The 13644-nt window shown below is 37.3% G+C and overlaps 1 protein-coding gene across 2 annotated transcripts in view; it reads left to right on the top strand.

The window, feature by feature from the left end:
- LOC105473459 (TANK binding kinase 1) overlaps positions 1 to 12176 on the top strand; it is a 49107-nt gene extending 36931 nt beyond the window's left edge. For both annotated transcript variants that reach the window (XM_011727288.3, XM_071071506.1), the window contains exons 13-21: positions 1261 to 1339; positions 5212 to 5333; positions 5428 to 5504; positions 6092 to 6131; positions 6671 to 6772; positions 6882 to 6978; positions 7395 to 7501; positions 7719 to 7790; positions 11390 to 12176. In XM_011727288.3, the coding sequence (XP_011725590.1) occupies positions 1261 to 1339; positions 5212 to 5333; positions 5428 to 5504; positions 6092 to 6131; positions 6671 to 6772; positions 6882 to 6978; positions 7395 to 7501; positions 7719 to 7790; positions 11390 to 11441 (748 nt within the window). In that variant the 3' untranslated portion in view covers positions 11442 to 12176. The remainder of the gene's footprint in view (positions 1 to 1260; positions 1340 to 5211; positions 5334 to 5427; positions 5505 to 6091; positions 6132 to 6670; positions 6773 to 6881; positions 6979 to 7394; positions 7502 to 7718; positions 7791 to 11389) is intronic.
- Positions 12177 to 13644: the final 1468 nt, after the last annotated feature.

Genomic DNA, 13644 nt, shown 5'->3' with positions numbered 1-13644 from the left:
ACGAGGTCAAGAGATCGAGCCCATCCTGGCCAACACGGTGAAACCCTGTCTCTACTAAAAATACAAAAATTAGCTGGGTGTGGTGGTACACGCCTGTAGTCCCAGCTACTCGGGAGGCTGAGGCAGGAGAATCACTTGAACCCAGAAGGCAGAGGTTGCAGTGAGCTGAGATCGTGCCACTGCACTCCAGCCTGGTGACAGAGCGAGACTCCATCTCAAAGAATAAAATAAAGATCAGCCTTAGATTAGTGATTACTTCACCATCACAAAGGCAAAAATGCCAGTTTTCTTGGTAAGAAATGAACACCATCTCTTAGTGGCATTTCCTCCCAGCCATTGGGTAGGAAAAGGTAGTGGGAAAAACATCTCATTTCTATCTTGTAAAACAGAAACTGTGAATAAGAAAATAAGAAACCTGTAATCAACAAAGGAAATAGGAGGAGGTATTCTAGAACAGCCTTTTAGTAGTATTTTTAGAAGTATAGGAATTACTTTTAGTTTATTCTTACTTGTGAATCTTATTCTTGAGAACGTGTTTTGAAAGAATGATATTTTTAACTGCCGTCTTTCTAGAATATACTATTTGTGCTGCAGAGGAAATACAATAAATGAAATCAATAATCACTATTGACCTTCATTAATTCTGAAATGTATTTTTACTATTATCCTGACATATGATTACTTGAAATTAATTGGTCTTTTCTGTTTTATCCATCCCTTGATCTGCAAATTTGAAATAGAAGCAGATAAAATTCCTCCTTCAGGCAGGCATCATGGTTTTGTTGTTGTTGTTGCTGTTGCTGTTTTTTGAGACAGAGTCTCACTCTGTCATGTAGGCTGGAGTGCAGTGGCACAATCTCTGCTCACTGCAACCTCCGCCTCCCGGGTTCAAGTGATTCTCCTGCCTCAGCCTCCCAAGTAGCTGGGACTACAGGCGCATGCCACCATGCCCGGCTAATTTTTTGTGTGTATTTTTAGTAGAGATGGGGCTTTACCACGTTAGCCAGGATGGTTTCCATCTCCTGACCTCGTGATCTTCCCACCTTGGTCTCCCAAGGTGCTGGGATTACAGGCGTGAGCTACCACACCTGGCCAGCATCAGGTTTTTTTTTTTAACAATCTGCTGGCTTATAGACTTTGAATCAGTTTTTTACTTTTAAATGGTTATGATGAAAGCTCAAATTATTATTTATAAAGCATCTTTTTAAAACTGTGTATTGATTATACTCATTTAATTTTCTCTTTTGACTTTTCATATAGATATGAAAAGTTAATGAAGATCAACCTAGAAGCGGCAGAGTTAGGTGAAATTTCAGACATACACACCAAATTGTTGAGAGTAAGTATTTACAAAATTATGAAAATTGTAAGCTCATAACCTATTCCTTTGCTGGCACTATTAGATTTAAACGTTCTTAGGTGCTAGGCATGGCAGTACACACCTAGCTACTCAGGAGGCCGAGGCAAGAGGATCACTTGAACTGAGGCATTAAAGGCTGCCCCGAGTTATGATGGTGCCACTGCACCCTAGCCTGGGCAACAGCACGAAATCTTGTCTGTAAAATAAATAATTTAAATAAATAAACTTATAGAGATGATGTTTCTCACTGCAGAGAAATAATATTTTCCCATCTTTAGAAACTTCTTTACAATATTAAATACTCTTACTGCCTTGAAATTTTTTGTAACATATTCAAATGCCTACTGTAATTTAAACCTCTCTCTCTGTCTCTCTCTCTCTCTCGGTGTTTAAATCCATAGTGCTCTTGTGTTGTTGCTGTGGCAGTTAAAGCAAGTTCATAAATGTAATTTCACATGCAGTTGAATGTAAAGTGCTTGAGCTTGTTTAGAAATAGATTTAAATTAGGCTGGGCACGGTGGCTTATGCCTGTAATTCCAGCACTTTGGGAAGCCAAGGCAGGTGGATCACCTGAGGTCAGGAGTTCGAGACCAGCCTGGCCAACATGGTGAAACCCTGTGTCGTTAGCTGCGTGTGGTGGTGGGCGCCTGTAATCCCAGCTGCTTGGGAGGCTGAGGCAGGAGAATCACTTGGACCCAGGAGGCAGAGGTTGCAGTGAGCCAAGATCACACCATTGCACTCCATCCTGTGTGAAAAAAGCAAAACTCCCATCTCAAAAAAAAAAAAAAAAGATTAGAAAATATTATCAAATTTTTTTCTAAAATAAAAAGTTAAGGAAAGAAAGATTTGAGATCCTCAAGGCAGTAATCACTTCTATAACTAGAAAAAGAAATGAGGACAAGTCTCTACCCTGCTAAAAAATACAAAAGAATCTCAGGAAGTCTCTGAATCTCTTATTAATATTAATATATTTTCTTTTGGGGATCTCAAAATGTTTCTCATTTTTATGACATTCCTGTGAGACTGAGATTTCTTTTTTTAAAAAAAAACAAACAACAAAAAAAAACAGAGTTTCCCTCTTGTTGCCCAGGCTAGAGTGCAATGGCACAATCTCGGCTCACCGCAGCCTCCACCTCCTGGGTTCAAGCGATTCTCCTGCCTCAGCCTCCCAAGTAGCTCGGATTGCAGGCATGTGCCACCACGCCCAGCTAATTTTGTATTTTTAGTAGAGACGGGGTTTCTCCATTTTGGTCAGGCTGGTCTGGAACTCCCAACTTCAAGTGATCTGCCCGCCTTGGCCTCCCAAAGTGCTGGGATTACAGGCATGAGCCACCTCGCCCGACCGAGATTAAGATTTCTTATGAGAAAGCATAGATGACTAATAGCTTGAGGTAATGGAGTCTTATGACATCAGGACTTCTCACTTCAACTACTTTTCCCTAGATTTCATTTTTTCTCTTTTTCTTTTTTTTGAGATGGAGTCTCGCTCTGTCGCCAGGCTGGAGTGCAATGGCGCAATCTCGGCTCACTGCAAGTTCTGCCTCCTGGGTTTGTGCCATTCTCCTGCCTCAGCCTCCTGTGCCTAGCTTCCTATTGGAGACCTTAAAGAAATTTTTCCCACACAAAAGTAAAATTTATAAGTAGAAAAAATACCACATATATTCTGCACTCAAAAAATGATTCTTAAAAGTTTTTATCCATTGCCCTGCAGCAGTGGTTCTCAGAGTGACTCCTGGGTCACAGGGCTCAGTGGTTCACAGAACTTTGGGAGGCTGAGGTGGGCGGATCACTTGAGGCCAGGAGTTTGAGACCAGCCTGGCCAACATGGTGAAACCCTGTCTCTACTAAAAATACAAAAATTAGCCGGGTGTAGTGGCAGACGCTTGTAATCCCAGCTACTGGGGAGGCTGAGGCAAGAGAATCACTTGAACCTGGGAGATGGAGGTTGCTGTGAGCCGCGATCATGCCACTGCACTCCAGCCTGGGCGACAGAGACCCTGTCTCAAAAGATAAAAAATAAGAAGAGTGGCTTCTGGGCCAGCAGCTTCAGCCTCACATGGGAACTTATTAGAAATGCACATTTTGGGACCCCACCTCAGATGTGTTGAGTCAGCAACTCAGCTGGCAGAACCCAGCAAAGGCCCTTTCTAATAAGCCTTCCAGGTGATTCTTATGCTGCTAAAATGTGGGTAATCTTTTCATTTTCTTGTATGTGTATTATTAAATTATTATTACTCTACAAACATATGGTTGTTATTTTTACTTTTTGTATAACATTATAGTGTAGGCATTTTCCAGGTTCTTTTGGTAACACCATTTTCTTAATGATACCATGTTGCAGCCAGTGGATTTATTACAGTTTTACTTATTATTCTTCTACTGTTGGTACTTTAGTTTGCTTTTCACTCTTCTATGTAATGCTGTAAGAAATGACTTTTTCCATAAACTGTTTTCCATATATTGGATGTATAAGTTAACACATTCTAAACATTAATGTTAAAAAAGACATAAAGCATAAAAACCAAGATATGTATTTGATCATATAAAAATTTAAGCCAGGCACAGTGGCTCATACCTATAATCCCAGCACTTTGGGAGGCCAAGGTGGGGTTAGACTGGTTGAGCTCAGGAGTTCAAGACCAGTCTAGGCAACACGGTGAAACCCCATCTCTACCAAAAAAAAAAACAAAACAAAAATTCTCAAGGCGTGATGGCACGCACTTGTAGTCCCATCTACTCAGGAGGCTTAAGTTGAGAGGATGACTTGAACTCAGAAGGCAGAGGTTGCAGGGAGCTGAGATTACGCCACTGCACTCCAGCCTGGGTGACAGAATGAGACTCTGTTTCAAAAATAAAATAAAAATTTAAGATCTCTATATGTTTAAAAAATGTTAGAATGCAAATAAGTTGGGAAAATGTGATAAAGGGTTTTTTATAAAAATAACTCATACAAATTGATAAGGAAAATAGTCTGCAAAAAAATAGATGAGCAAAGAACATTTAGAGACAATTTATAAATGAAGAAAATATGTCTGGTGAAAACACTCTTGAAAAAAAATGCTCAAATCCAATAGCAAGAAAAAATTGCTTGTTATAACAGTAAGATACTATTTTTGTCTTTCAGATTTTCAAGGCTTAAAAAATTATAATGCCAGTGCTGACAAGAGTGTGGTTTAAAGAGCACCCTTGTTTTTTGCTAGTGGCAATGTCAGCTGCTACTGACAACATTATTTGAAAGGCAATAGTGTGTATCAGGACCTTTAAAATATTTGGACTTATTTATCCTTTAAGCCTAACCTTCATCCTTTCTTCATAAATTTTAGAAATACTGTATGCATTTCTGAGGTAGGTAAGTGATAAATTTCCTAAGCTTAAAATGAACAGAATCTTAGATGAGGTTTCTTTTCATTTTCTGTTTTTAAGAGGAGTTGCTTTGGTTTGGCCTCTTAAACAAGAAGAGCACAAATCTTGCTACCTACACAGTTGATACTTGGGACTATTCTAGTAGTTCTATTTAATTTTCACAACAGGGCTGTGAGATGGAGAATTAACCACTTTTTACAGATAAGGAAACAAGATTAGAAATATTTTACATGTGGTTTTAGAAGGGTATTGAATGAAATGTTTTATAAGATGTACTAGTGCTGGTCTCATGTTTTATTATCATACTGTACCCCTGGTGGAAATCAATGTTAGGAACTCTTTTGTATTTAAAAATGGAAATAATTACTGTGCCTTTGAATTGAAGTAATCTACAAAAGAAATGTGATCCAGACTTTAGACTTTGTTGGTACTGTGATAATCATTTCTGGCTTTTGGCAACCTGGATCTGAACCTTTGGTTTTATTTAGCTTTCCAGTTCTCAGGGAACAATAGAAACCAGTCTTCAGGATATTGACAGCAGATTATCTCCAGGTGGATCGCTGGCAGATGCATGGGCACATCAAGAAGGCACTCATCCAAAAGATAGAAAGTAAGTTATAGCTTTATGCGTAGTTTCTGCTCTTATTAATGTCCTTTTTCACATTGACTCAGTTAATTTATTTGAGTTTTTCTTCCTTAAATAGTGTAGAAAAACTACAAGTCCTGTTAAATTGCATGACAGAGATTTACTATCAGTTCAAAAAAGACAAAGCAGAACGTAGTAAGTAAAATTTGCTGTTTGTTAATTTAATAAATCCTTCTTAGTAATTAGTTATAATTCAGTTAAATTAATTTGGCATATCTGTAAGGGTGGCTTCTTAAGCTGTTTGTTTCAGAGATATGATTCTGTCAGGAAAAAGGTTGATTGTGTTAAAAAAAAAAAAACCCTATCCTTAAAATCAACCTTTTGGATACTTTAAATCAGGGTCATGAACTCCAGAACCTCTAAAGGCCAGGCAGGTAACAAAGGAATGAGATTGGCCAGTGGGGACTCATCTACAGGGGAGAGCCACTACTCAGATTCACCAAAGGTATTGCCCAGTCTTCCCATTTCTCAAAAAAAGCTAGAAATACAGAATTTGTTAGAAATATCTTGATTTTTAAATGTTAACAGTTAATTGTTTTTTACATTGTTATTTACAGACCAAATAAAAGCATCTGTGGGCCATAAGAAGCCCATGAGCCACAAATCTATGACATCTGCTTCAAACTCTTAGCCTTTTTGAAGCAGTGATCTCGAAAGAAAATATATTGTGTATAATGTTATGATTCTACATTAACAACAGTAATATATTTTCCTATTTCTAGGACTAGCTTATAATGAAGAGCAAATCCACAAATTTGATAAGTAAGTATCCAGATTATGTTTAATAATTAGTTATTTTTGGTGCTATTTTGGTTATCTTTATTATGATTCTTCTTAAAGTTGAAATTAATTACAATTAAAAATACATTTTAATCTTGATTTTACAGGATTGTTACAATATGTACACATTTTTGAGGTTCACACATCTGTTCCCTAATTGGGAAGTTACCATGATGGGAGAAGGAGGCGGGAGAAAGATTACTGTTCCAGTCAGTCACCTTCTGCCTCATGTGCTCTGATACAGAAGGACAGATAATAGAGCACAGGCAAGGGCAGACTTAACCACCATCTTAACTTTAACCTCATGCAATAGGCATTTTTTTTACATCCATTTTGAACCTTCTCTTTATCTTCTTGCTGCTATAATGTCTTAGAAACGTTTACTTTCTACTGTAAATACTCTAAAGCCACAACAATCATTATAAGAAAAAGATACATTTCATATATTTGAAAATTTATAAATATCGAAAGTAGAAACAGTGACATTGGTTTAAGTGTCTTGGATTATTTCTAAATTACAGGCAAAAACTGTATTACCATGCAACCAAAGCTATGACGCACTTTACAGATGAATGTGTTAAAAAGTACGAGGCATTTTTGAGTAAGTCGGAAGAATGGATGAGGTGAGTAAACTTTTGGAATGATTAGTGGTTGACTGCACAATATAAATGTACATTTGAAGTAAGAATGTTTCACTAGACTGCATATCAGTTGATTCTTCTTGGTTTTCAGAAAGATGCTTCATCTTAGGAAACAGTTATTATCTCTGACTAATCAGTGTTTTGATATTGAAGAAGAAGTATCAAAATATCAAGACTATACTAATGAGGTAGGTACAGCTATCAAAAGAAAAAAAGCTTTTTTCTCATTAGGAAAAATTAAAATTCTTCTCAGTTTATAACTGATAGTGATTGACAGGGGAGAAATGGGATATAATGTGCCTGCATTCAGTTCTACTCACCAATTTTTAATATGTATTTTGAGCCAAGTTTTAAGAATGTAGATGTTTTACAACTAAAAACAGCTGATAAACCATTCTTTTATCAACTAAGAAAAGTTTCTTTCTTAAAAGGGTGTTGATTTAAGTATTGTATCATTGATAGTTTTGAAATCAAAATTTAAAGTTTTTATAAAGGACTTATTAAAAGCTGTAACACTTGATGTCAGATCTGTAGTAAGTACTTTTGTTCTGTGATTAATGTGGGGATTTTTTCTTTTTCTTTTTTTTTTTTTTGGATGTTTTAGTTACAAGAAACTCTGCCTCAGAAAATGTTTGCTGCTTCCAGTGGAATCAAACATACCATGACTCCAATTTATCCAAGTTCTAACACATTAGTAGAAATGACTCTTGGGTAAGAAACTATCATTTGGAAACTGTAGTGTTTCCATTTGCTTTCATTGCAGTTTGTGCTCTTGCTCTTACATTTTGAAATTTTTTATGTTTGTTGTAATACAATGTTTAATAAAGTTATTTATTGACTAGTTAAATTTAGAAAACTGAAACATAAACATCCTTCTAAAACATTTGCATACTTTTTCTGAGCAAAAGTGCTTGTTTATTTTATATAGTATGAAGAAATTAAAGGAAGAGATGGAAGGGGTGGTTAAAGAACTTGCTGAAAATAACCACATTTTAGAAAGGTGAGTAATACAAAAATAATTATTATGATTTTCTTTGCAATTGAGTTCATACACATCTGTACTTATATCTTCCCTGTGTCAATAGGTAAAGGGTCGTAAAGTCAGAACTCAGGTTTTTCTCTCTATGATTGCGTATTTGTGATGCCTTTTAATGGTTGATTAGTTCCATTTTATAGAAGCACTGGTTAATCAAATTACTTGCTTATTTGAATCAGTTTGTAAAGATCAAACTCTATTTACATTATTTTTATAACTTAATTCATTGGAATCATAATTTTCAATTTGGTGAGTCAGAGTTGCCTGTTAAGATTCCAGGACTCTGGTGCTGAGTAGCTCAGAGAGTCCTCTGCACACCTCCTTGCAGGTGAAAGCCATAGGTAAATGCAGTACTTTGAGGAGCTAGGTGTCTGCTTATTATCTGCAGAATCCTAATAGATAAGGCCAAAAGAGATTTGAAAACCTGAAGAGGCAATAAAGCAATTTTTGGATGGCTGTTTTCCTTATCCTGATTCCTCAGAGAAATTAAGTCATATTCGGCTCTTTAATAGAACCCTTTCTTTTTCAAGCCCTTAGGTGCTCCTCTATGGGTTCTCAAACCCTTGTAATGCTAATAAAAATATTTCACATTTGGCCGGCCATGGTGGCTCACACCTGTAATCCTAGCACTTTGGGAAGCTGAGGCAGGCAGATTGCCTGAGCTCAGGGGTTCAAGACCAGCCTAGGCAACATGGCAAAATGCTGTCTCTACCAAAAATACAAAAATTAGCCGGGCATGGTGGTGCACACCTGTAATCCCAGCTACTGGGGAGGCTGAAGCACGAGGAATCACCTAAATCTGGGAGGTGGAGGTTGCAGTGAGCCAAGATCATGCCACTGCACTCCAGCCTGGGTGACAGAGCGAGACTCTGTCTCAAAAAAAAAAAAGAAAAAAGGATATGGAATTTTTGGGTCAGAGAGTATGCCAATTTAAATTGTGTTGGGGGCCGGGCGCGGTGGCTCAAGCCTGTAATCCCAGCACTTTGGGAGGCCGAGACGGGCGGATCACAAGGTCAGGAGATCGAGACCAGCCTGGCTAATACGGTGAAACCCCGTCTCTACTAAAAAAAATACAAAAAACTAGCCGGGTGAGGTGGCGGGCGCCTGTAGTCCCAGCTACTCGGGAGGCTGAGGCAGGAGAATGGCGTAGACCCGGGAGGCGGAGCTTGCAGTGAGCTGAGATGCGGCCACTGCACTCCAGCCTGGGCGACAGAGCGAGACTCCGTCTCAAAAAAAAAAAAAAAAAAAAAAAAAATTGTGTTGGGTTTTACTAATTTGGTTGTTTTTTTTTTTTTTTTCCTGAGACGGGGTTTCTCTGTTGCCCAGCCTGGAGTCCAATGGCACAATCTCAGCTCACTGTAACCTCCACCTCACAAGTTCAAGTGATTCTTCCTTCCTCAGCTTCCTGAGTAGCTGATTACAGGAGCCCACCACCACACCCAGCTAGTTTTTTTGTATTTTTAGTGGAGATGGGGTTTCACCATGTTGGCCATGCTGGTCTTGAACTCCTGACCTCAGGTGATCCACCCACCTCAGTCTACCAAAGTGCTGGGATTACAGGCATGAGCCACCGCACCCGGTCAATTTTGTTCTTTAAAAGGGTGTTTGTTATAGTCCTAAACAGACAAAACCTATGCGTTTGGCAACATTGAATGTATAATGTCTTTTAAACGTTTGCCAATTTGTTTAGTAAAAACTGAGATCTTATTTTAATTTATATTTCTGTGGTTTATAGTGCTGTCAAACATCGTTTAATATGTTTGTTCAATTTCCATTTTTGGGGAGAATTACTCGTTAATTTTTAAAAATATTTTGTTTATAGTAATTATCTAACTTTTTTATAGTATACAGTTTACAGTTTCTTCACAGCTTTAGCTAAATCCTTTCAGGCTTAAAGATCACCAAGTAGAAGAGACTATAAAGATGTGCTTTTTTTTTTTTTTTTTTTGAGACAGAGTCTCACTGTGTCACCAGGCCGGAGTACAGTGGTACGATCTTAACTCACCGTAACCTCTGCCTCCCGGGTTCAAGCGATTCTCCTGCCTCAACCTCCCAAGTAGCTGGGACTACAGGCACACGCCATCATGCCGAGCTAATTTTTGTATTTTTAGTAGAGACAGGGTTTCACCATGTTGGCCAGGATGGTCTCGATCTCTTGACCTCGTGATCCACCTGCCTTGGCCTCCCTAAGTGCTGGGATTATGGGTGTGAGCCACCGTGCCTGGCCAAAGATGTGCTTGTAACAAACTTTTATATTTAACCACTTATTCCTTGAGGAATAAAGTCCCAACTTCCTAAACCACATTTAGTAAGTCAATTCCTCCTATGTTTTATTTGCAGATTTCTTGACAATATATGGGTGATATAACATGGCATAATCTTAACTTAAATGTTAAGTGACAAAACTAGTAATGGAAGCCAGATTTTGTTCAGAGTATTATACTACTCTGTCTCCATGTGGATAACCCACTATCACTTCAAATTTTTTTTTGAATCTAAAATCATCTGTCCTAACTCAATTTTCCCTCTAATCTCCTTAATCCTGTTTGAAGGTACCACCTTTCTCCTATTCCCTTAAACATAAATTATTTTTGACACTTAATCTTCTTTATTCCCTCTCAACAAGTTTGGCTCCCATATTTCCCCTCGTCACCCTCATTCAGATTTCCTTTCCCTTTCATATGTGATGGATGGTAATAACCAACCTATTTTTTTCTTAACCCCAAGCTCTTCCCATCTGTCTTGGGTATTACAGCCAAAATCATCTTTCAGAATACTGATGTAATCATACGACTTATTTGGCTCAAAAGTTTCTAAACTCCTGTTACCTAAAAAGTCAAGTCTAAATTTATACTTCCATTCAAAGAGTATAATAGTCTGGTTCCAGCCTGTTCACCCAACTTTACTTCCCACTGCTCCCCAAAATAGCATTGTGTTCTCTAGCAAGGTATCATTTCTCAACTTCTGTTGGGTATGTCACACTCCCAACTCGGTATCTTTTTTTTTTTTTTTTGAGACAAAGTCTCACTCTGTTACCCAGGCTAGAGTGTGGTGGCATGATCCTGGCTCACTGCAACCTCTGCCTCCTGGGTTCAAGCAATTCTGCCTCAGCCTCCTGAGTAACTGGGACTATAGGCATGTGCCACCACACCCAGCGAATTTTTGTATTTTTAGTAGAGAAGGAGTTTTGCCATATAGGCCAGGCTGGTCTCAAACTCGTGACCTCAAGTGATCCTCCTGCCTCGGCCTCCCAAAGTGCTGGGATTACAGGCATGAGCCACCTCGCCCTGCCCCAACTCTATCTTAGTTTGTAAATCCCACCCCACCAGAAAGAAATTATCCAGTTCTTACTAACAGTTTCTTAATTACATCATTACGTCGGTTTTTCATGTATTTATGATAATACCATGCTGTTCCAGTAAGAAATAGAACAAATGGTAGTTGCTTAAACTCTTTAAAAATAAATAGCTATTTATTCCTCTGAAAAGTATTTTAAGGTTGGGGGCCTTTATACATAAATTCAACTTTTGAGATTACCTTTTTTCTTTTTGTGTGTGTTTTAGGTTTGGCTCTTTAACCATGGATGGTGGCCTTCGCAACGTTGACTGTCTTTAGCTTTCTAATAGAAGTTTGAGAAAAGTTTCTGTTTGCACAAGAAAATAACGCTTGGGCATTAAATGAATGCCTTTATAGATAGTCACTTGTTTCTACAATTCAGTATTTGATGTGGTCATGTAAATATGTACAATATTGTAAATACATAAAAAAATATAAATTTTTGGCTGCTGTGAAGATGTAATTTTATCTTTTAACATTTATAATTATATGAGGAAATTTGACCTCAGTGAGCACGAGAAGAAAGCCATGACCGACCAATGTGTTGACATACTGATCCTCTACTCTGAGTGGGGCTAAATAAGGCATTTTCTCTGACTGCCTACTGGAAATATTTTTAAGTGGAACCAAAATAGGCATCCTTACAAATCAGGAAGACTGAGTTGACACGTTTGTAAATGGTAGCACAGTGGCTACTGTGAGTGGGGAGCAGAACCGCACCACTGTTATACTGGGATAACAATTTTTTTGAGAAGGATAAAGTGGCATTATTTTATTTTACAAGGTGCCCAGATCCCAGTTATCCTTGTATCCATGTAATTTCAGATGAATTATTAAGCAGACATTTTAAAGTGAATTCATTATTAAAAACTACTCATTTTTTTCCTTTGGCCATAAATGTATAATTGTCATTAAAATTCTAAGGTCATTTCAACTGTTTTAAGCTGTATATTTCTTTAATTCTGCTTACTATTTCATGGAAAAAAAATAAATTTCTCAATTTTACTGTAAAGAGTTCATGTGTTTCTATGTATTCAGTTTGTGAAGCAAAAGTTGTCTTTTGAAAGTAACAATATAGATGGTAATCATAAACTACTCTCAGAATATTGGATGTAGGAACAATTTTGTGTCTCTTCTAAACCCACTAATTCTAAATTTAGTATAGAAGTTCTTTCATATACTTAGGGTATACAAATTGAAAAGAAACATTTTCTTTTTTTTTTTTTTTTTGTTTTTTGAGACAAGTCTTGCTCTGTAGCTCAGGCTGGAGTACAGTGGTGTGATCTCTGCTCACTGCAACCTCGGCCACCGAGGTTCAGGCAGTTCTCCTGCCTTAGCCTCCCAAGTAGCTGGGATTACAGGCGTGCACCACCACGCCTGGCTAATTTTTGTATTTTTAGTAGAGATGAGGTATCACCATGTTGGTCAGGCTGGTCTCAAATTCCTGGCCTCAAGTGATCTGCCCGCCTCAGCCTCCTAAAGTGCTGGGATTAGAGGTGTGAGTCACCACGCCCAGCCAAAAAGGAATTGTTTTCTCTGAAAAATCTACCCAGAGTTCTAGACCAAAGGATTGTGCTTAGCAAGAAATTATTTCATCATTTTATCCAACAGGACTTTTCTTTCTTTTGGTTTTGGTTTCTGGCTTTTCAGACTGGTGAAGTGTGATTACATACAATCTGCATATCATAAAAAGAACATATCCTAAAGAAAAATAAATTTGTGTACCAAGAACATCAGTAACCATCAGTTTGAAGAGATGAGAAGATTAGAATTTTATGTGAGATTATGATGCATTATTGTAGTGGATAATTTTAGGCATCATATGTACACATAAATAAATGCAAGGGTGAATGCCTTTATTTAAATAATACAGTTATCCACTGTCAGTTACCTGTTTAGTTTGAGAGTGTGTGGGGCAAGGAAGTATTTAATCCCTCTTTAATTTTCCATTTGACCATCTAATATGGGTATCTTGTATAGTTTAAAAGCTTACATCACTGAATATTAGATAAAATTTTACTCAAATTATGTGATTATTTGATATATTTGCCAATTTAGTTTTTATTTCAGTACCTCTAGCAAAGAACACCAATAAATAGAAATTTTATGTGGAGATTGTATTTTTATTAATAGTATTGATAGGAATATATCTATTCCACGGTAGTATTTTTTAAGTTTGACTCTTTTATTCCCCCATTACAGTGACATGGAAGAGAAGCATTCTTGCTTTCAAGAGATATATTGTATTTTTATTAATAGTATTGATAGGAATATATCTATTCCACAGTAGTATTTTTTAAGTTTGACTCTTTTATTCGCCCATTACAGTGACATGGAAGAGAAGCATTCTTGCTTTCAGTATTTTACCCTCAAAAATGCATCCTCATTCAAAATATTTATTTTTTGAAAACATTTTAAATAAATAAATGCATGGTGATACCAGTCTGCTAATTTTCAGTGACTATTTAAATGAAATTAGCTT

This window comes from Macaca nemestrina, chromosome 10 (assembly GCF_043159975.1).
Source record: "Macaca nemestrina isolate mMacNem1 chromosome 10, mMacNem.hap1, whole genome shotgun sequence".
NCBI lineage: Eukaryota > Metazoa > Chordata > Mammalia > Primates > Cercopithecidae > Macaca > Macaca nemestrina.
This window is presented reverse-complemented; position numbering and strand designations above follow the sequence as displayed.